The sequence below is a fragment of the Saccostrea echinata genome, unplaced genomic scaffold, assembly GCF_033153115.1.
Source record: "Saccostrea echinata isolate AGI-Se365-2 ecotype Australia unplaced genomic scaffold, CSIRO_AGI_Sech_v1 ptg000009l, whole genome shotgun sequence".
NCBI lineage: Eukaryota > Metazoa > Mollusca > Bivalvia > Ostreida > Ostreidae > Saccostrea > Saccostrea echinata.
Window position 1 is genome coordinate 40570080 of NW_026889758.1, and position 24220 is coordinate 40594299.

Sequence of the window (24220 nt, forward strand, 5' to 3'; positions counted from 1 at the left end):
CTCGAGTTTTCAAGTCGATGTGACGTCACAGTCAAGAGCAGCTATATATAGTATGACAAGAGCATGATAATGCAGGGAACAGATTCTGTTAAAAAATTAAATTATTTGTATCTGTCGATTGATTTTAAATAAAAAGATCAAAATTTAAAGAAATGATTTACAGTGAAAGCTTAAAGAACGTTAATCGTCAATTATCAATACATTTTGATCCTACCGGGGGGGGGGGGGGGGGCTTTTGGAACCAAATAAGGGGACGACCATTTGATTGCGAGGGGAGGGGGTAATAAATAATCTGTCCTCTAAAATGTTGGTCTTGGAAATAAATAATCCGTTCTTGACTGGCAAGAAAATAAAGAATTTGTCTTTGACTGATGCTATGAAAATAAATAGTCCTTCACCGACATAAAAAAATAAATTGGACTCGGAAAAATTTCCAGCCACCCCCTTTCAGAATCAAATGATCGTCCCCTAATCTGTCTTGCATACACTGGGACAAATAGGGAGGAATGTAACCCAACCCCAATTTTCTCAGATTATTATTATTTTTTTTTTTTTGTCAGATTTTTCAAGGAGAAGTAAAAAGTAAATTAAACTTGATTCTCTCTCTCAACTTTGATTTGAATCGAAAAAATATTGCCAGCCCCAAAATTATATCCATTATAGCCATATCCTAAATCATTTTGTAATTAAGTAAAACCCGTGAAATAACAGATCGATATATTAAAAACAATCAACCAGATGATTCACGTTGACCATTACTTAGAGAGTCTATATCGATATCCAAATTCGATACCCCCACCCCGATTTTAATAATCACATACAGCACAGTTGAAATATTTAATTTCTTTTAATTTTCTTCTTGAATCTTAAAACTTCAGACAAACCGTGTAGACCAAGGAAACAATTTATAAACGAAATACTAAACAGCTTCACAGAAATCCGATTTTTAAATCAGGGGGCTTCTTAATTCAGGGGGCAATGGTTAGATTTTATTCCCACCCCACTTCCGGCAGAAAAAAATGGCAGGTTTGATCACAACGTAATAACAAAAAATGGGGTAGAGGTCGGCTTTTCAATAAAAAAAAAATCCAGATAAGGCTCTCTGAAAAAAAAAAGTCAATACATCGAAGGGTTTTAATCTATATGCACTTTCTAAATGTACCTTATATTCAATATCTCTTTCTCCCCTAATGGAGGTTTTTCCTCCGCTGATGATGGTCACAGGATACACGTATTTGGTATTTGGCAGTACTGAAGTTTCCGAATCACACTCAGCCAATCGCGAAAGAAGTAGACCTTGCAATCATATTTTATGCCAATAATAAATAAATGAACACACACACACACACAAAATATTTTAGTTTTTCTTTTATTAACAGCGATAAATTCCTCCTTCCTGAACAAAGTGTGACTTGTAAAACTTTGAATTATGTTTTAAATCCTCTTTTACTTTTTTTTTTTTTTGGGATAAATCCATGCACTAAAATGGAGAAGAAGATTATCGCAAGATGTATAGCGATAACCTAATATTGTTGTTTGCCGTACACACCTCGTAAAACACAAATGTTGAGATGATGCAAGTTTATGCTTGTGATCAATACATATTCATCTAAACTACAGTTCAAAGTTCATTCAGATACTGTACATGTATTAATTTTTTTCGTAGACAGCAAGAATGAAGGGCAGACAGGACAAAAAACATGCGTCCGATCTTCGATCTTTGAATTTAGACATAAAATTTACTACTAAATTCTGTTTCATTGATAATGTTTTCGCACATTTACGCAAATATCCTTTCTATATAATTGTGCAGTGAAGTATATTTATTTAGATGAGTATTTTTCGTAATTTTATATTTTTTGCATATACTTATGTACATATTTTCTTTCTAAATGTTCTATTGCTTAACTCGAGTAATCTTTTTCATTTAAATTAAAAAAAAAAAATAATGTAACTACAATTCACGCATGCTGTAGAAGACATCAATACATATCTGATTTCATTGTCAAACCCAGAAAGAATATTATGTTCTCCTTATGTTCATACAACGAAGATCTAGATTGCCATGCTTTTAGTTTACAGGGGAAAAAGTCACTAAATTAAAAAAATTATAGTGAACTATTTATGAGGAGCCGACAAAACTATTGCGGGGGGGGGGGTTAAATTACTGCATGATGAAATTAATGGAAGAGCCTTATGTGACGACCATTTACACGGATAACTGCTCGACATTTTCTCAAATGAAAAATAATCGATGTTACCCGACGTCTGGACTGTCGACGAAAGTCAGCAGGTACAGCGCATTTATCAGGCACATAGTATCGGGGGGGGGGGGAGGGGGGGCTGCCCCCACTTTTTTGCCGTCAGGTGCCTGTGGTTGCATCCTATTTCTGAAAGATTAGGTAGGGGGTCTATATAATATTTTTTAAATTTTTTATACTAAAAGAAAAATAAGTAACGTCAGGTGCCCGTGGTCGCTTCCTTTATTAAAGTATTGGATAGACAGAATTGATTGTCCCTTCTGTAGTGTTTTAGATACAGGTAAGATCTTAAAATTCAAAAAAGTTAAGCTCCAGACTATATATAATTATATATGGATAAGAAGTCTCCATATTTTCCTGAACGCCTACTCAACACATTCGAGGTAGTACATGTACATGTATTTCCTCTTCTCGGAAAGGCCCGAGAAGTTGCGATTGTTGATCTGAAAGAGACAAACCAAAGCGCATTATGTACAAGCACAATGAAAAAAGGTCCAGAAAACAGAGATTTGTTAGGAATTTTCAAAGTCCAAGGGCTGGGGCATGTATATACTAGTATATACGTCCCTGCTAAGGGCCATAAGCCCATAATTTTCGTAAAGATGGATCAGTCAACACGAAACTCATACTTGATCTGTAAGACATCAATATCAAAAGACATACTAAAAATCAGCTCATTATATACCAGTAGTATCTTCAAGTATAGACATAAAAATCTGGAAAATGACGGACGGACAGGGGGTAACACTACACAAGACAAAATTGCTAACGCACCACCAAATAAAATTAAAATGCTAATTTTCTAAAATTGTTTATGATGTTTTTGAGAAACAAATATGTTATCAAAGTAAAAAATGGGACATTTAATGTCCTAACTTATCAATAACTACGAGGTTAACTGAAGCGTGACCATTTGTAGAAATAATGAAAATCGTGCTCATACTTTTTGGAGGAAGAAATTTTTTTTTTTTTTCTTTGTGTTTGTATTCTTTATGTTTGTACTAACTAAAAACCAAGAAAAAATTACAACTATGCCACGTTTGACCTTGGAAAAGCGTGTCTAGGCAGTTAGCTAGTATGGCGTGTGCAGGGGGTTGCTTTGGAGAAATTTGTATATAAAAAAAATTAAAACAATTCATACATCATTCTTTCTTCTAGTGAAGATTAGTTACAATTAGATTAACAAATATAAAAATTGTTTACTTTAGATAGCCATGACATTTAATAAGCACCACAGGACAATTTCAAGATTCTTCCACAAAACTGGGGCAACCGGAAGTTAGGTAGACTGGGTATGGACACCAAGGCACTGGATGAATACTAGGCAATATGATAGTCAATCGCTGCGTATTATTTGATTTTTCACTCGGAGACTGCTTTTGTTGCAACCTCACGGACCACAATTTGTAATTACCAACTTCATATATTTGAAAGAAACGATGCGCAGTGCATGTCGGGAAAATGGTTTTCGGGCAAGAAGGTCACGAAGTTTTTTGTCATGACACTTAGACATTTGTCAATTCCACTGTATTGGGAAAGATGGAATATTAGATATACAAGTACCGATTATGTAAATGTTCAATTCACAAACAAGAATAACAAGTGGTGCGTTAGCAATTTTGTCTAGTGTATATGTTCCGGCCATTGAAAATGCAGAAAATTCAAAGTAAACGTGGAAACAACGGAAACAGTGGCTAACTATCATTACTAGGCATTTTCGGTAGCTTGCCGAAATGCAAAAACAGTGACTCTAGCTAGTCATGTTTTATCTGCAGATTACACTCGGCTGGATCACTGAAAATAAAGACTATTCCCTTGGATGCAAAAAAGTCATGTCATACCGGATTGTTTCAAGTTGAATTGTACTGTATGAAATCTGAAGGAAAAATGATTGAGAAATGATAGAATTGAAATGTTTTAATGGTTTTTTTTTCTTACAAAAGAAGTGAAGATTAAAGTGAAGTGGATGCGCTCATGTGGAACAGACAGTCATATTGAGACTTACCAGGTTTTTATTAAAATACATGTGCGTGATTCTGTAAATGTTAAACTGAAAAAAGGTGCACGCGTGTTTCAAACTTCCTTCATGTCTCTCTTAGCATAAACATTATAGAGCTTCAGTCTTATCATGCAGTCATTTTGGTTTTCAGTGTACAATGTAGATGGAATTACATGTATTAGTATTGAGATCGATCGGAAGTACATGTATACACGTCACCTTAGATTTCTGTAAACATGATATAAATTGTACATAATTAAATAATTTATCAGGAAGAAATGCATTTTAAAGTCCAGTTAACTTCTTTTTGCAGATACACAGAGACTCTACGTATCCATGACTTGCATGTTTTTTTTTTTTTTGTTTGTTTTGTTGTTGTTGTTTTTGTTTTTGTTTTTTTGTGTTTTTGTTTTTTTTTTGTTTGTTTATTATTATTATTTTTTTTTTTTGGATTTTATTAAATTAAGAGATTGAGAAGAAATATTTCAATTGATCGTTTGGTTTTGCATACATATATATGTTTCTTCAACTCTTCAGGGTCAAATGTTCTTCCTGACAGGTTGTTGAAGTCTTCATCCGGGAAAAAATTGCTGTCACAATAATTCATTTAGTACATTGTTTTGAAAATAAGAAATGGGTGCCCTTAATATGTTAACTGCATCGGATACAATCGTGTGCTGCTGCTGCTGCTGTCTGCTACAGATAAGAAAAATCCTCATTCAATACGTGTGTTCTGCAAGGATTAACACCGAGGTCTACAAGTATACGGTTATGAAGGTAATATAAGCGAAGACAATTTTTCTTTATTTTTTGTACTGTTTCACAGGAAGGTTGGAATTTATTCAAAAACTTCTACACGAGAAGAAGAAAACACTTGCTGTGGCCTTCAACTCGACATTTCGATATATCGACGACGTATTATCAATTAACAACAATTACTTTCATTCATATGTTGACTCGATATATCCCAGTGAAGATACCACAGAGCCTGACACATCTGTTTCATATTTAGATATTTTTATTAGAAAAAGACGTTAATGGTAACCTAACAACAAAAGCTTTATGATAAACGTGATGACTTCAACTTTTCAATCGTCACCTTCCTTACTTATGTAGCAATATACCCTTATCACCTGCATCTCTCGATACACAAGAGCATGCTCTACCTATGAACAATTTCTAAAACGAGGCAAGCTATTGACAAACAAGTTGATGAAACAAGGATATCAACAGTCTCGTTTGATGTCATCTTTTCGCAAGTTTTACGGACGATACAATGATCTTGTCAGCACGTAGAACTTATCATTGAGTCAAATGCTGACTGATGTTTTTCATACTAATTGTTAGGCCATTATTTATACACTGAACTGTCTATGGGTTTTTCCGTTTTTTTCCCGATCATGTCAAGGAGCACACGGCGGGGCAGGGGATGCTCACTCCTCCACTGGCACCTGATCCCACCTCTAAATTTTGAGGTCCATGTTTGCTCTGCTCCAAATTTGTATCTTTTCATTGGACTTTCCAGATTGAATACTGTTCGTTATCTTCATCTTTTCATACAGATGACAATTAAGAGAAAAACAAATTCCTGAAATACAAGTATACATGTATTCTAATTTTGATAAAACATAATAGTTTTTGCAGTGAATTAAGATAAAGAGCTACAAAATATTTTCCTCGTCTCTATTTATAAACAGGCATGTAGTATTGGGGGGGGGGGAGGGAGGGGAGGGGTCTGCCCTCCTTTTCCAAACATACCCCCCCCCAAAAAAAAAACCCCACACATACGTTCGAAAAACGATACTACGTGCCTGATATATATACACAAAGATGTTCACTGCAGGACTTGAACTCATCATGAACAACAAGAACACTCGCGGCTAGCTTGTTAATCAATAAAAATAATTTTTGGTGATCGAGTTTTAGATGAAATATTTTTCAAGCTACAAAAATAATGTATTCAAATGTCCGCACTTTACAAAATGCAGTATAAATTTTGGTCAATAGTGCTGCATTTTTTAAAAGATTATAGTCACAAATGAAGAATCAGTGTATTAAATCCATGATGCTCTCCTTAATTATTACCACTTCGGATTACATTGTACATTATACCAAAGGTTTTTTTTTATTTTATTATATTTTATCCAAAATCTAACATCTAGCGGCTTGACAAGCTTTCCGTTAAATACAGTTACATGTAATATCTATCACCTGGCTGCTAAGTTAAGCTTACAATCAACTCTCTACCATCGACTTATCAGTGATAGAAATAAACAACAGTTCTGCAAAGGAGACCTGCTACGATCTTGAACACAACCATCAAATAATCTACTTTCACGTAAAAGTAACGGCACATACAGAGAGAGATTTCATATTTACGAAATTTTGATTAATCTACATGTATAAAATAGAATCAAATACAGATATTAAAAAATTTTTACTAATCCTTTGTATAGCCATTTTATGTTAAAAATCTGTTGCAACTTGCAAGGGCAGATCCAGGAATTTTTTCCCAAGGGGGGGGGGGGGGGGGGGGGCTTTCACACAAATTAACACCAATCTTACTTCAAAGGGCAGCTCACTCTAACTGCATAAAACTACCCCATTCGGCAAACCTCGGCTGATTCCGTCACCTTCATCACAGAGGTACGAATCGGCCGAGGTGTGCCGAGTGAAAACTACTCAACAAGTAGAACTCTTTAGTATGCAGTGTTTAGAGCTTCTTTAAGAATTCTTGAAATTAAATAGTTGCAATTATAAAGTTAAAAATTAATAAGAGATATGTGTACTAGAAGTAAACATCTACATGTCGATCTATAGAAGCCGATACAGAAGATCCCAAGGCCAAAGGGTAAAGTGGCACCCGCACCCCATCCCCGCAAGTCGAGAAAAGGTGGCTTCTTCTTTAAACTGTTCAAAGTTTTGTGCTTAACCGAGAAAAACACCATGTGTGTAGCATACACTATTATATTTTTTTCTGCACGTTAATATTTCTTAAGTAGGATAACCCGTAAATGTCATGAAATCTTGAAGATCGTTAGTACTAAATAATAAATACTCAACATAATTTGTGGTTCATTAAACTTCCCATTCAAACAATACATAAGAACTACTGAAAATTTTCAGTTGATGAAATAAAAATAAAATCTTTATGTTAAAAATTTTCAATTTCAATGGTTAGTAATAAAATGATAGAACTTTGGATCACGTTGTCGTTGTCCGTAGCATGCTAAAAACGGAAAAGAACATGCATGATCCGAACAATTTGAGTTTAAAGATATACCTTCTTGTATTATCTATCGTGCCTGAAAAAGAAATGTATGGTTAAAGCTGAAAATTAACTGTAGCCCATGTACCGGTATATGCCTATATATTAATATTGCCCACCTGCCACCAAGTTTTAAGAAAAAAAGTGTTGAACATCTCATAAATCGTTCAATTATAAAATTATTCTATAAGCTAAATGCACATCAACCCAAATCTTCTACTGGATTTGATAATGAAGTAATATATTATTGGCTTGAAGACATCTAATGTTTGCAAGAAATGTTATAATTGCTCCAATTTAAACCAAAAAAAAAAAAAATCAAGCGTAGCATTGGATTTACAGATACAACACATTGAACATGGGGGGGGGGGGGGTCTTTCATAAGTATTAGCGAATTTTTTTAAATTTTATATTTTATACATGTAATTCAATGAGAGTCATTAAATTTTACACAATTACAGGATATAAATTTTGTATGTATGGTGATTAAATGTAAAAAAAAAAAAATTATATTTTTTTTAAAATGACCACGAAACACAGAATTTGGTAGAGGATTACAAAAATTGGTCGCATATACCATATACAGTATATTTTTTGTTCTGTCTGTGTTTCATTCTATTACATTTAGTTGTCTGTCTGCGAAAACTCTAATATTTCACCTAGGCCTAACTTAAATTTGAACCGTAGTAGGTAAAATTTTCAATCACCTGCAATGTATAAATTACTTATGCTTTTTGAAGTGTATTTAGAACAAAGATTCTGTTTTTTTTTTCTCTCTGCTTAACCGTAATCTAAACATATACAGTAATATACTTGTATGTACATCCATAAATTAATCTGGGCTATCCCTAATTTTCAGGCCCGTAGGAAGCAATTTCAGTGGGGGGGGGGGGGGGGGAGGGGACTACCAAAATTCCTTGACAAGCACAATTTTTTTTTTTTAAAAAATCCATCAGACGCCTTTTTTTTTTTTTTTTTATAGAGGTACAAGCATCAAATAGCTATTTTTCTATAGTATAAAGCATACTGGCAAAATTATTGGGTGTTGGGGTGGCACGGCCCCTGCCACATTTTTTTTATTACACTGAATCGAGCCTTCCAATGTTCTGCAAGAATAGGTAATTGTTTCTTAGCGGCAATAGCCAGTAGTCACTACACTCTTTTTCTGGATAATTCCTTCAGGGCGGGTGATTTTAATAAATAAATAATAAAATCAAAATATTTCATATGTGCTTTATAATATTATTGCTTCCGTGTAATAAAAACCATCACTGAATTGAAAATGATTAAAAAGGGGGGTGGGGTGGGGTATAAGGCTTGGAAATGGAAAGACTACGTAAATAATGTCCAATATGATATTTTTTTTTTTGATTATTGAGATATTCCATGTCTTTTTTTCAGGGATGATTTTTAAAAATAATTTGCGACTAAGTAGACGACCATTTGATTCTGACGGAGCGGGGGGGGGATATTCATTTCGAACATGTCCAGGGACAGATATTCAATTTTAAGTTAAGAAAAGAAAATTAACCTCTCAAATAAAACTTTACTTCATGTATGTTTGGGAGGAGGCAAAAAACGGTCAGATTTTTCAGAATCTGCCACCACCCCCTCCCCTTTCAAACTCAACTGATCTCGTCTCTTAAGGTTAAAATGTAATTATTGTCGATTTTTCTTTTCTTTAAATTAATTTCAAAATGGTATTTATCTTCTTTCTAATAATACAAGCAATGTTCAGCACAGTCTGTTCCCCCTTAGATGGATGGTTGTGAGTGTGACGTCACATCGACTTTGAAACTCGAGATTTGCACACTAAATATGCACCTCTTAGCTGAGGTGAAACAAGTGGGCGGATCATGGATCTTCAAATTTTTGTAACCTGTTTTCTGTACTAAATACTCCCCACCTTCGTCTCCTCTTCTGATATTTGATTACCTAAGTAAAGGAAAACTTTAATCTAAAGGAATAAAGTTTGTGTGTTGTACTACGATGACAGAATACCTTATATTACATACAATGCCTATTCGCCATTTTGACACAGAAAGTTCGGGAAAACAAGTGAACGTGTGACGTCGCACTTCGAAAAGTGACGTCGAACAGGAGTTGTCTGCAGTGTATTGGCAGTGTATACATCGTCGCATTTCTCTGGTTATTTGTTGGATTTAATCGTTGTTACGACTGTAAAAATACTTGTTAGTGTTTTCGGTTATCGTAATGAATATGCATTGGTATGTATTTTCGTTCTCTGCGAGTTATTTCTTTAGGATATCGGCATGTATAGTCTTCATATATGGATACTTGTAGAACGGAATACTTGGGATTTTTAAGCGCAGCGTGACAGTACAAATACTTCTACCGTGTTAATTACCGTTTGATTTGTACATCGCGTGGACTGATTAACAATACAGACTGAATACACATTGTATATGGATTAACTACAGGATTTTTACCTATCTCAACTGGCGCATGCTCAAAGGGGTTAGTCGCCGCTCAGCGGCGACTAACCCCTTTAGGCATGCGCCAACTAACCCCATTAAATTTTCATCTAACCCCTGCCATTACAAGCAACCTTGTTTACACAAATAAATAAACAAACACAACAATAAACAAACAAACAAATAAAAAGAAAAAATAATTAACAAGAAATAAAATAAATTATTTATAGAGAGATAAACAAAATCTTTACTCAATGCTGTATTACACACAAAATGCAGAGAATTAAGGCAACATTTTTTTTTCTTTTGAGCTACAAGTACATGTAAGGAGACTTAGTTGCTTATTTTTTTCAATTCTTTATATTCCGAATGAAATAATTATTCTGAGTTAAAATAATACCCTGTTACTGGTTATTTCTGTTAGATGTACTCACATTTGGAGTCTACACTGGTTATTTCTGTTAGATGTACTCACATTTGGAGTCTACACTGGTTAGTTCTGTTAGATGTACTCACATTTGGAGTCTACACTGGTTATTTCTGTTAAATGTACTCACATTTGGCTCTTGGACTATAGTTCTGTGATGATAGGAGCTTGGGATGGCTGACCGTTTTGCTACCTTTCTATGTTGAAATGCATAATAATCTGGCATTATCTACAAAATACAATGAATGGATACATCAAAAACCTTATTAAGCCTATAAACTGACGTTCCATTTGCTGAATTCATATAACATGAAAATTGTGTTTAAAGTACCCCAAAAATGGTATTCTGCTTTTAACCAGGTGTCTCTCAAAACTATAGCTTTTTTTTAAGTTGAAATCTATCTAATGATACATGCCCTAATTAAAATAAAATTACTATTCCATACTTGAGATGCACCTTATTTTACAATCCAAAATACCACTTGAATATTGACTTAAATAATGTGTTTAAAACTACTATACATTACATATTAACTGAAAGCTTTGTCATCTGCTGTGTTAGCTAGAAATCTACCATCATAACTTGAAATATGTTTTTACATTTATAACTCGATTCAGGAAATATTGGCAATAATTGGACCAGACAGAGGGCCAATTGATTTGAACTAATCAATACAGATCTTGCCCATATAGTCAACATTATTCCTATTGTGCCGAGGCCAACATTGATTTTGAATAAATCCTGGTTGACAAAATGTTTGTCCATACTTGAGCTTCTGGCTAGTTAGAAATGCATTCAATAGGAGTAATGACCACACAAGCATTTATGCACCGTGTGTGATCGCTGCACCTTGGGAGTTTAATCATATAAACTTGTATAAAGGATCAATATAGCATATTTCGGAATATTGGAGTCCATACCATCAAAAAATGAAGAACTATAATACAATCTTACCAACAATAAGGGAATTTCAATATAAGAACCTGTGCATTTCCAAGAATATACAAGACCACAACACAGTCACAGAAATTCATAAAATTATTTTATTAAATATTGTATATATGTTTTTTTTTGTTTTGTTTTGTTTTGTTTTTTTTCAAAGATGCAAGTCAATATGCATAACACTTACTGAACTATTATGCATTAATTTATTTATAAATAACAGGGATTAATTGGCTATCCTGTACCCTTTCAATTGGGAATTTTAAATTGAAAAAAGTGGCAAAATTTAAAGATATTGATGTCTTAATATAATAACTTTTACTGTTGAATAAAGTGAAGGTTATTTCTCTATGCACATCTTAATCATGTTAATAAATCATTAATGTCTCAAAATTCAAGTTTTTTTTTTTTTTTTTTTTTTTTTTTTTTTTAATATAAACATGCAGCAATGAACAATTCAATCTCTTCGTCATTTTGGAATTTTTACCTAAATTTTTTTGGGGGGAAAAGAGTAAATTTCAATTGGGACAGGGTCCTTTAAATAACTTGACCTAAATGCAAGGGTTATTAAGCCCTGATTACTGCGATTATGGTGAACATATGAAATAAATTTTAATCATATTTGCTTACATTTTTGTTCTGAAGAAAAATTCAAAGACCTTTTGATAAACTACTTTATTCTTTAAAAAAAAAAAAGGATAACATATATCCAAAAATGATATAATTATCCTACCATTTTTTTTCTTTTATGACTAAAATCCAAATCCTTGAGGGTTTTTTTTTAAATACGGTAACTCTTTATTACAATAAATATTAACATTTGAAGTTTTTATAAAACATAACATCTGCATTCACAAGCTTCTTTCAATGAACAAAAAAAAATTTACAAGAAATAAAAGTCAATGACAAAATAATCAATGGAAAAAAACCATCAATGAAATACTCATTAATTATCCCACAGAATGTAACTCCAAAACCAGGTGACAAAAGTTTGATAAGAAGCTTCCGACATATTTACGAACATGACTACCACTGAACTGTTGTTTTGCCCTGAAACGCTTGACACTCATTTCCTTCTTTGGGGTTCTTTGATGTTGAAGAACATAATGAACCATTTACAAAGTAACTATATAAACAATAGAAAAACATGACTGCAGAATAGAAAACCCTCTTCATGTTACTGATATGGGATAATGCATACTGTATAAAAAATCTTACTCTTGCAAGCATCAACAGTCCTATTTTGACACATCAAAAGTTGGATGCAGAAAATACAAAGTCTTATTATAAAATAAGACCTTGAGAAATTTGTTTCAAATACTGGAGTCAGATTTAACCATGAGTGTCTTTCTCTAATCAAGATAAATGCCATCCTTATATATATACTAGTATATAAACATTAATTAATTAATTTCATCATAAGCATTAGTCAAGGGGTTTTTTTTTTTTTTTGGTTTTTTTTTTTTTTGAGTTATAATACATGTACTGGGATACTTTTACCATATTAAATATTAAATATTTAAGAACATGCTAGGATAGTTACAATATATTTGTCTGCAGTACATGTATAATTATTGTAGAAACAGCAAATGTTTTCAATATTCAAATACAACATGTACAAAGAATACAACATTCCTATTTTAAGTTATTGCTTTCCAAACCATCTGTTTTACATGCATTCATAAGAGAAACGAAAACTTGTTTATGTGCCATTGTTACAGGAATCCTACCACTCTACAAACATGTCAGTGTACTTTTCCTCTGTAGAAAACACACAAAAAAGTTACTCTTTAATTAGTTTTTCTTGTAGGAAAGTCCAGGCTTTTTCTTATTCACCTGGCAAATTGGATTCAAATTTGATTCAGAATCCAGGTGTTTGGTTCCATGAGTATTGATGCCCAAATTTTTCTTGTGCCAGAATATGTAAATACCTTTAGCATTCTGTCAATAATTATTAAAACTTTGAAGATCTTATTTAATTATTACATGTAATCATCACTATTTTATTGCTGTAAATGATTTGTAAAAGAAGACAAAATATACATCTGATTAGACTTATATGTACTATTTTTCACTATTTGATTGGTTTCTCCTTAAAGCATGTATACCATATGACTATGATCTAGTAATCTCTTCATTAATGAAATAAATTTTCTATAAGTGATTAAATACATATATGAAGGGGAAAAAATTATGTATAAAATGTGTGTGCTTTCTTAACCAACACAAAAAACATAATATATAAAACAGATCTAACTAGAGGAGCTGGGAAAGCATAACTGTGATTTTTCCATAGGATTTAAACTCAAGAATCTGTACATAGATATTGGGCCATGAAATATTTATATCATTCCCACACCAAACTATGATATGGATTCTTTGTGAATTATAAATGAGAAATTGTTTGCATACTTTTTTGGTAATTTTAACATGCAATAAATATCCCTCATGCTAAAGGCTGAATATTCAATGAAGATTCTGACTGTGAATTTATAATGCATATTACAACATCTTTATCTGTTGAACAGATTCTGTGCACATAAATGATCAATGTAATTCAAAATTTTTTATTAATAAATAAAATCCATCTATCAATTAAGATGAAGTGTTTTCCCTACATTTCAAAGTAAAGGGTTAGAGATCAATTGTAACAGGCTTTGGGTTGAGGTTTATGACAAATATCCGTGAACCTTACATCAATTAAATCTTGATTTTTTTTTTTTTAAATTTCAAAGCGGCATTTTTATCAATAGAAGCGGTCAATTTGGCTGGTAGCCGGTTCTTACTTAGGGAAAACACTGAAGACGCATACATTGCATCAAGTTAAAGTTCCAATCATTAAAAATCAGTGAACAATGATATAAAGTAGATTCTTTCAGAATAATGTTTCTCTTGAAATAATCTATATTAAGGAAATATATGTAGAGAAGATTTGAGATGAGGGAAATTCAATAAAGCCTCTTTGATAATGCACAGGCAATTAAGCCTTTATCTATAACTGTGTAGCCAAAGTATCTGTAATAGAAAATCTCCAGGCAATATAGTGGTTGAGAAGATGGGAGCTTTTATCAGTAAAAGATTCTCTGAAACTTCCAAATTCATTGCTTATCTCTACATTGAGTTTCCATGGAAATTCTTAGATTCTTCAAAACAGGCACATGTATACATACAAGTACATTTTATGAAACATTAGAGTATGTTGAATTCTCTCAACTTCCACTCAAAGAAAAGATGACCCAGAATTACTATCAAAAAATATGTATTTTATTACCCTGCAAGAATTTCAAAATTTATACCTTACCACAAAAAGGTAATACTGCAGTTATATTTGCTACCCAACATAACATAGACAGTGAACACGTAAATTATATATGTATTATTACCAAATTCATACAAGTGTATTGAAATTCACAATGACATTAGAATAAGTCAAATGTCTAGAAGGGCATTAACAATTACAATAACACATTAAGAATTCTAAATAACATTTTGCTAGAATGAGAAAAAGGCAGTACAGTTAAGAGTACCCAACTTATACGTATTTGTTGAATATTGTTTTTCTTACCTGGTCCACATAAATAAAACCATGCTTTTGAGCCAAAGATCTTGCAACTGCTTCTCCTCCTTCAATATATAAAGCCCATGTATTTGTGTATTTGTTTGAACAAACATAGTTAATCAGGACGAAACCTAGAACTGATATTTGAATAATGAATCTGCCATGAATCCTCATGGCTAGATTATTTGGAATGGTCGATGGGTCGTCCAGTATCAGCACCAATCAGTTTCTAAACCGTTGAAAATAATATCAGAATACTTTTAAATTTCTATAAATATTCCTAAACAAACGAAATTCCAAATCATTTTGAATTCAACCGTATTCCATTTTCGAAAAAAGTACTTTTAAAATATCCAATTCAACTGTCCATCCATTGTGGATTTTCAGCACTAACTGATGGAATATCGTCTTTCGGCTTCGATTTTACACAGTGAGGAAGTGACGTTTTTGGGGATCATACCCAAATCTGAAATTCCTGATTATTTTTAATAGTTTGTCGAAAGTTCCTTGTGTATGGAAGAAAATATGTAAAGTTTTACGATTAAAGATTATTGATAAAATAGTCTGCAGTAGTACTGAAATGCTTAACACCTCCATGTTCTGGTAGAAGGACTTCAATGTTTTTATCATTTTTTAGACATTCCATATTTCACCACCAAACGGCGGAAAAGGAAGTAAAGGTTAAGCATGCGCAGCATATAACAAGTGTTTTCGTAGTTTGGTGGGTTTCGCTACAAGTTTCTTGAGTTCTTGGGGCATGTAGAGGGTACTTGTACCTTGAAGATAATGAAAGGTAAGTTCTTTAGTAACTTGCTTTTTTAACAAGTTTGTTTTTTGTTTCAATGACTTTTACCTGCATGACAGGTATGGGGAAACGATAGGAGAGACAACTCCCTCTGAACACCAATACACACATGATCCCTCACAATATCAGAGAAAATGTGATCAGTGCCAAATATTCAAAAGCATTGACTAAATGCTTAAAGCGTTCATATTATGTATAGGTAATCCCAACATAAGTAAACTCCTAGCAACTGCTCTGAGTAAGACACTGTAAGACAAAACTGTCTTTGAAACATGCACATATCTTTAATGAAATTTGACTGGTCAAAAGGCAGAGTGCAAAATGTGAGTTTCAAAAGCGAACCTTCCATGTCAGAGTTATGTTTATGCATCAAGTATATTTTATTTTATGTGGTTCCAACTGCTGTACCGTTTACAGACAGATTTACGCAAAAGCATGTTGTTAGGCCAAGAAAGTTAAATCTCTCTGCATAAAGGGCCAGATCATATAACCAGGGATTGGCAATACTAAATAGATCCATGATATTACAAGGGAAACAAAGAACTGCAATAAGAGTACACAAATCAGAAATTGAAAAAAAAAATGATATTAATATGAAAATGATGATGTAAATTCAAATTTATTTTTTTTTTTAAATTAATGTTTAAGGGTTAGCAGGGTGGAGAAAAATGTACAAGGTTTTTGTAGGATTATGTCTGGAAAATGTTCCTTTTATAAGACACAGTAATGAAAGAAGCAGTGAATGGAATGGAAAGACATAGAGAAATGAGTCATTTATGAATGAGGATATGTTAAGAATTTGTATGATTTCTTTTATAATTTTGAATCTTCATAAATGAAAATATTTTGACAATGCTTGTATCTATCCCTGACCAGTAATTTAAATTATGTTCCAGTATAAAATGCTGCTATGTGTTGCACATATGCTCAAATATATCTATATGTATATAATGATTTTTTTTCTTATGAAAGGTTTGTTGATATTGATACTTGTTTGTTTTTAAACCCAGAATACAGTATTAATTTGTAGACTATAGGTGCCTTCTCATATTATAATAGATCCTTTTGCTCATGCAGCTATGAAGTATGTCATTGTCAGTCAATGGAATGCAACAAATTAAAATCTCCATATACCACAACTAGGTCATATTTAAATTCCTACAGAACATTTAATGGATTTTTTTATGGTTAAATAAATGAGTGCTTTAGATAATTGATATATGCAATGCATGGCAGTGATATTCATATTTGAACTATTAAGAGAGTTTGAAATATATTAAAGGCTGATGTGAAATCACAATTCATGAACATTGTCCATTCTTTCCTGAATTTAAAATCAAGCATAAAGATAAGGTTATTGTTTTTCAAGATAGGTGAGCATAGTAATAAATATGAAGTCAGTGTACCTGCATGTGCATCAATCTGGTCACTGGTGTAGGATATGTCATAGTGTTGTAGCGAGATATTCTTATTTCAATGCACATAAAATATTTTTTAAATAAATTTACACACACAAAAGCCAACCTGAATTTGATTTGTTTGACACCTCTATAATGAAATAATACAAAAAAAATTACAAGTCAGGATGAAAGCAAAGTTTTTGTGCATCGGGGGAGGGGGTTCTCTTTGATAGCTTTCTTAAGCCTGTCCTTGGCATCTCCATGCAGCAGTAAAATCTATTGACATTTCTTACACAGATAAGCCCAATAAATATTGACGGTTGTACCTGTGCTGATGGCTCAGCGATTATTTACCTGTGGTAATTTCTTTGTACAATTTCTCACCTGACTAGAGAAAGTCTCTTAATTGTTGTACATATCTTGTTGACCACAACTTGGGGCTATTTGCTCGGCATTCCAGCACTGTTATTTTTTTTCCTGTTTTGTTTGACTTGTTTTGTGGTGTTTTTTTTTTTCATGTGAAAAAGTGTTATATTGAACACTTCAGCAAACTTAAGACTAGGCTTAGTGGATTTATGTAATATTATTAATGATGAATTTGGAGAAGTAAGCTTGTTATATTCAAATTGAAGAGGCTCTGTGGGACCCCTAATATTAAAATTTTACATGAACTGAACCAGTGAGGTAAGGAAGTAATTTAATTGTTTATGTATAGTTACATTTACATAGAATACAATTTATCATGATTAATTAATTCTTATTTGATTCAGTCAGCAGACTTCCATGATTGATATTATAGACTTGAGCATTTATACATGTATGCAAATTGTAGAACCATTTCTTTTGAGGTTTTGCAAAACCAGCAAGGAGACTAGTGTGGTGAACTTTCAGAAGCTACACTAACATTGTAATTAAGGGAATATTACATTCAGTAGGGTCAGCTAATTGCATTGTTTATTAATTGACAAAATTATTTCTCTACATTTGCTTTTAAAGTAGCAATTTGTTATGATTTGTGTATCAAACATCCATTCAGATTATCAATTGGTAAGGTCTAATTATCCTTACATGGTTCCCATTATGTCTATAGTGATATATGTCTTATAAAAGTTTGAATTAATATTTCATACTCAGTTCATTTTATGAATTAAAAAATAACATAACACAAAACAAGAAATATCCCACAAGTAAGTTGCAGAATATTTTTGAAATATTAGGTAGTTGGGTTTTTTTTATGCCAGTCTTACTTTGAAAAACAAAATAAAATATTTTATTGACAATGACTGATCTCAGTATTCTAGTATGTTGACTTTCATATTCTAGCTAGGTCATTATTTCTGATAAGATTCAATTTGTTAGTGTGTTGTCATTATTATATGTTTAAATGATGATTTTAATAGATACATCATAAGGGTCATTATTTTTTAGATGATTTTCTTCTACTATTTGATTTTCATCTTCTTCTTTATAAGTCTTTATTTGTACAGATAGCTATAATAAGGCATATTGACCAGATCAAAGGTTATAATTGTACAATTTATATTAAAAATTATGTCAAATTTCTTGGATACTCTGTAGACTTGGAATTTAAAATGATTGTTTTATTTTCACTTTATTCACATTTTATCACTTTCCAGCAAAATTAAAACCAAAGTGAATATTAAAGGTGGCAAGATCACATAATAAAGTGTCTGTCAATTAATGCACATGCATACCCATAAGCCTGAAAAAAAACTATAATATTATACTTTCATGTTAATTAGTTGAATCTGATTCGTCGAGAAACATTTGTTAAAAAACACTATTACCCGCTGAATGATGAAGCCACGCCCTCGAGCATAGCAACAGTCAACATTGCTTGACGACGGGTGATATTCCAAAAAATAGTGACTGCGCAGAATTTATGCGCGCAAGGTTCGCTGTTATATGTATTTGTATAAAACATTCAGTATAATGTATTAAATATTGCATGTAGTTGTGTGCAACATTGAAAATTTTCACCCCAAGAAAACCATTGTCAACCGAGGCGCAACACTCAACTACATGCAATATTTATATAATAGTACCCTTGTAACAAATAGTGAAATGTTAGCACCATGGGATTAAGACAACTTACAGTAATCATATATAGATAACATGGAATAATTATTTGACAATTTAGATTGTTGGACCCCTCCTAAAAAAATAACTAAGAGCAATGTAGAAGAAAAAAAATACCAGTATATGAAGGATATTAAATTTGCAGAATGTGGCAAAGATTCTAATGACTGTAATCATGTTTTTGAAACATATCATAGAAATATGCCATCAACTTGACATTAATGGAGTTGCTTTATATATATCTCTGGTTTGGAAAGACATAAGTTGACTGTAGAAATGACCATGTAAGTGGTTGTTATATAGGTGATAGGACAAGGTGACATTTTTACATAAAACTGAACCACCAGGACAAATGCTCAATCATTATGATGGAGACAGAGATGTCTTCTTTGGCAGAAGCTTTTTACATTCTGAATGCTCATTAACAAATGATAGGACCATATACTGCTATCCATGCATTTGTCATTATTCATGCACATGCAGAGAGTTAATGGATTTGTCATAAAGTTAAGATTCTTAAATTATGAACCGGTCGGTATAAAAATGTTCCATTTGGAATGTTTCATTCAGTGATGGTCTATGAAAAATGTTAATTTTACATGAATTATTCATGTTTGGGATTTGTCCTTGAGTTTGCATATATATAAAGGTAGAACATAGGGAAAAAAGATTTTTACACTCAAATATAAAAACATAATTTCTGCCATGAAGGACACAATTTGATGGGCTTCAAATCCCTCTCCACCTCCCACCCCTACTCTTTCCTCGGTTATGTCAGATAAAGACAGAAGAAATTTAAAATGAAAAAAAAAAAGGTCGAACAGACTGTTAAATTGATTACTTTACTTATCCAAGCAAATACATATATTCATGCTTCTAGACAGAGATAAAAATTAATACAGTGAAACCTGTCTTATCCGACATACACTGGGAGATGAATTTTATGTTGAGATTGACAGGGTGTCGGATTGCACAGGGTAAAAAATCATGAAAAATAGTAAAACTGGAGGGAAAAAATTAACATCGCAATTCACAGTGTGACAGATTGCACAGGTGTCAGATTAGACAGTTTTCACTGTATCACATTTACCTAATTTCAATTTCTTTCTTCTTCAGTTTTCCTTTTTTTTATTTTTAATTTTGAGTTCTTTATATAAATAATTTTTTTTTTCTTGTTTATGCCCAGCTTTGCACTGGGGACATTATACAATTATTGCTGTCTTTGAGATACATACAGTGATAAAACTACCCAAGGAGAACAATATTCACTGAGCCTGAAAGGGGGTGGGGGTAAAAATGTCTTAGAGGAGCATACATAGTATGTATGCCTATACATGTATTAGAATGAATATAGTATTGAAAATACATCCAGGTGTCTTCACATTAGCAATATGACACAAGTTGTCTGCTGCATTAATTAAAAAGAAAATGAGTAATTAATTTGTGCATTTGTATGCTGGAATGTGTATGAGGGAGGTAGTAAATAATAAATATAATTCTAAATTGTTTACTCAAGAGTTAAATGCAAATTAAGCAAACTTTAAGTAATTTATCTTGCTTTTTGCAAAGTAATCTGAATAAAGTGCTTGATATTTTTGCCTTCTTTTTGTAGATGTAACATCTTGGACAATGTGATTTTGTGAGACACCAGACATGTCAAAGTTAATTGCCAAAAACAAGAGTAAAAAGCTTGGGTTGTTCAAGTTTCGGAAAAGCACAACAGATGTAAGTATTCATATTTTCCATTTCCTGAAGTTTTAAAGGGGTCCACCATCCTACAAGTGTTGTACCGATATATAATCAGAGAACATTGATTGTCGACGAAAAAATGCTACCGATTCCAATAATTGATTATTATTTTTCATAATCAATCATCAGAAATGTACTTCTTATAAAATGCATTCCGGAATCATCCATGCCCGGTTTAAATTCATTTCTTCGTAATGAAAGAAAATGGCGTCTGCACCATACTTATGTGTTACAAAGCCACCTAGCACAAAGCAGAGGTGATTAAGAACCAAAAGGTGCATACATAGAAAGTGTAAAAGAAGCAAAACAGCAAAGAAAACAATATAATATATATTTCATATATTTTAAAAGAAATAATATGAAATACTTGTAATAGTCTGCTTTTTATATATACAGAACTATGACATCCAATTATAATCCGAAAATCGCATCGGAAGCAGTAACCGATTCCAATTGATGATCGATTATGAAAATTAACTGATGTCCCATCACTAGGTCTTCGGACTCTTTGCAGAGAAGTGAAAATGATTTTTTTTTTTTTTTTTTTTAAAAAAGACAATTAAAAAATATTTAATAATCAGTGTAACTTTTTTTATTGTACCCCCAGAGGATACTCTGTAATGTTAAATGTTTCTGAGCTGGAAAGAAAAAAACTCAGTTCTTAAGCCATTCAAAAAAATGGATAGAAAGAAAAGAAAGGAAAGGAATAAAAAAGATAAAGAAAAGGGAAAAGTTCTATGTGTCCAGGGAAAATATAAGCAAAGCTTTAAGAATTAAATTATGATTATCTTCATGAAAGATAAAGTGAACGTTTTAGGTCTCGTGTAATAAGAGTCACAGTATATTTATTTCAAGATCTATGAACTCAATTTCACGTTGTGCTACTAATTAAAATTTAATTACAAAAGTTAGTTCCTGCTACACATCAAACAGAATTCTGAGCTAGTAATGAAAAAACAGGAGGAAAAAAGTGATGTAAATCTCATAACAATTAGAACTCTATCTTGGTGTAAATGGGAAATCAGCAGGGGTAGAGAAACAAAGAAATTACTGATTTGACAAGCCCCAGTGTAGATCATTATGTTGTTATGAAGTGAGTGGAGTTTGTAAAAAATGTTATTGGAAGTGTTGTTTGAGGCAGTCTTTATTGCATTCCAATATCAGTGTATGAGATGATTACAAATTATATCAATACTGTCATAATTTTGAGATAATATTTTGTTGTTTTCTCAGACACAAAGAAAAAGGAAAGATTTTCAGAAATTGTCTTACTTCACAATATTGATATGATAAATCCCATGTTTTTGGTTGGGATGTTGGCCAGGGAGGTGCTAGTTTGACTGCTACAGACTCACTATCTCTGATAGATAAAACAGATAGTTTAATCTTTCTGTGTCAAGATGCATGTTCAGGTTTCAGGGAGGGAGCATCTGTTTGGTAGACTTTTTATTACATTAAGATGAAATGACATTAATATATTACATTGAGTATAAGTTTTGTAAGCAGAAGCCAGGAATATTGCACTTGATAAAGATGACTGTAGACGGACATAAACAATACATTAGGAATGCATGATCTTTTACACATACTATCGTGCATTGCATCAGTGAAAAAAACAAGACAAACTCTGTTGAACATGAAAGTTCTTGAATGAAATTCTACCTACAATAGCATGTTTTTCTGCTATATAAATACTCAAGTGAATGAAATAAATTTCCTTGTTATGAATGGATGCTAGTACAAAGTAATTATCACATACAATGCCAGGAAGTAGCAGGTTGTAGGAATCGAGATAAAGGAGGGAAGAAAAAAAAAGATAGTGCTTTATCAGATAGGCCTTGTGTTTTATGGAGGGGTGTGCTTGTGCTGTTGTCTGTTGGTGCCAGTCAGACATTTTGCTTATCATAATTCATTTCCTCCCTTTACATACTCCAAAGGGGAGATCAGCTAATTCCATCTCAAGACTGTTGGGCATTATATTTGATAAATTCTGACCACAGAATTTTTTATGTGCTTAGGCTGATAAAAACATATATTGGTTGCAAAATATGATTTAAGATGAGTGAGAAAAATTTTAGTTTACACAATTTTGTATTCTAACACTAATCATATCACTAGGTTGCATGCTGAAAATCATACTAGTCATACTCAGTTCAAATTTTCCTTTGTAATTAACTATCCATCATTTCCTTCCTCTATTAGCACTGGGAGTTGAGCTTGCTAATATTTTCTATTTTCAGTTATCCGAGTGGAACAAGAATGATGAAAAACTGCTAAAGGCTATAGAGGTGGGAGATGTGGACAAAGTACAGTCCCTCCTACAGAAGAAGACCCTCGTCCCCACCAAGCTGGGACCCCGGGGATTGTCTGTGTGAGCTATAGTCAAAAGTCATTCAATCATCAAATAACAGTTTCCAATTCCAAGGGAAAACAGCGTCATTGTTGCATTTTTTGAAAGGATAATTTATTTAGTTGATTGTTAATCAGGGCTTAGTTGTTTAAATGCTTGATGCTTGAATTTTTAGCTAGATCTCCATTATTCAGTCATAGATGGACCAAGAATAATGAGCTGTTCGATTCTCTTATTGGTTTAATTATATAGAACTTAAGTGAAGTGAACCATAAGATTAACTGGTAATCAATAATCAACTTCTAATTTGTCGAGCATTTCAGCTGATTTGACCTTGACCTATGTCATCTGATTAAAAAACCCTGATTTTAATCATGCCAAAATTTTGTGATCTTTGACCTTTATACACATTTTTAACTTAAGTTTCTAAATTCTTGATTCTGCAATGCAAGTAAAGTTCACAGTGGGGCTTTCATTTTGAAAGAACATATATGGGAATTTGTTAAAAAAAAGGTACTTTTTTTCTTAGGAAATACATCAAGAAATTTTTATTATTGTCCCTTGTGTTCCCAAGGAATCTCAAGTGTAGAAAATACTCCTGACCTACAATTCATCTGTTTTGTATTTGTTTGGTCAAAGATCTGTTATAAGCATCTGTGTTTATTCTAAAGCAGGGAATGTGAAATAGGTACATTTAATTATTGGGTTGTTGATGAAAACAAGACATGCTTGTGTGGCATGATCGGGAACTAAGGTCAAATGGTGTTGTCTGACAATTTAGATTATGATGTTGCTATCAAGCATTTCACAGAATCATGGCTCCTCTTCAGAATGGTGTCATGCTCCCTGTTAATAAAACTTATTTCATTCCATGCACCACACAAAGAGATGAGAGGTATTATGCGAGTTTTATGATACGGAATT

General features: G+C 32.5%; 2 protein-coding genes across 5 annotated transcripts in view; one reads left to right on the forward strand and one right to left on the reverse strand.

The window, feature by feature from the left end:
- Nucleotides 1–15313, reverse strand: part of LOC133182379 (furin-like protease kpc-1) — a 57436-nt gene extending 42123 nt beyond the window's left edge. For all 3 annotated transcript variants that reach the window (XM_061317209.1, XM_061317208.1, XM_061317207.1), the window contains exons 1-2: nucleotides 14899–15313; nucleotides 10521–10619 (exon numbers count right to left, since the gene is read on the reverse strand). In XM_061317209.1, the coding sequence (XP_061173193.1) occupies nucleotides 10521–10619; nucleotides 14899–15066 (267 nt within the window). In that variant the 5' untranslated portion in view covers nucleotides 15067–15313. The remainder of the gene's footprint in view (nucleotides 1–10520; nucleotides 10620–14898) is intronic.
- Nucleotides 15314–15566: 253 nt separating this feature from the next.
- Nucleotides 15567–24220, forward strand: part of LOC133182380 (ankyrin repeat domain-containing protein 24-like) — a 33920-nt gene continuing 25266 nt past the window's right edge. For both annotated transcript variants that reach the window (XM_061317210.1, XM_061317212.1), the window contains exons 1-3: nucleotides 15567–15685; nucleotides 20810–20922; nucleotides 23187–23317. In XM_061317210.1, coding sequence (XP_061173194.1) covers nucleotides 20851–20922; nucleotides 23187–23317 — 203 coding nt within the window. In that variant the 5' untranslated portion in view covers nucleotides 15567–15685; nucleotides 20810–20850. The remainder of the gene's footprint in view (nucleotides 15686–20809; nucleotides 20923–23186; nucleotides 23318–24220) is intronic.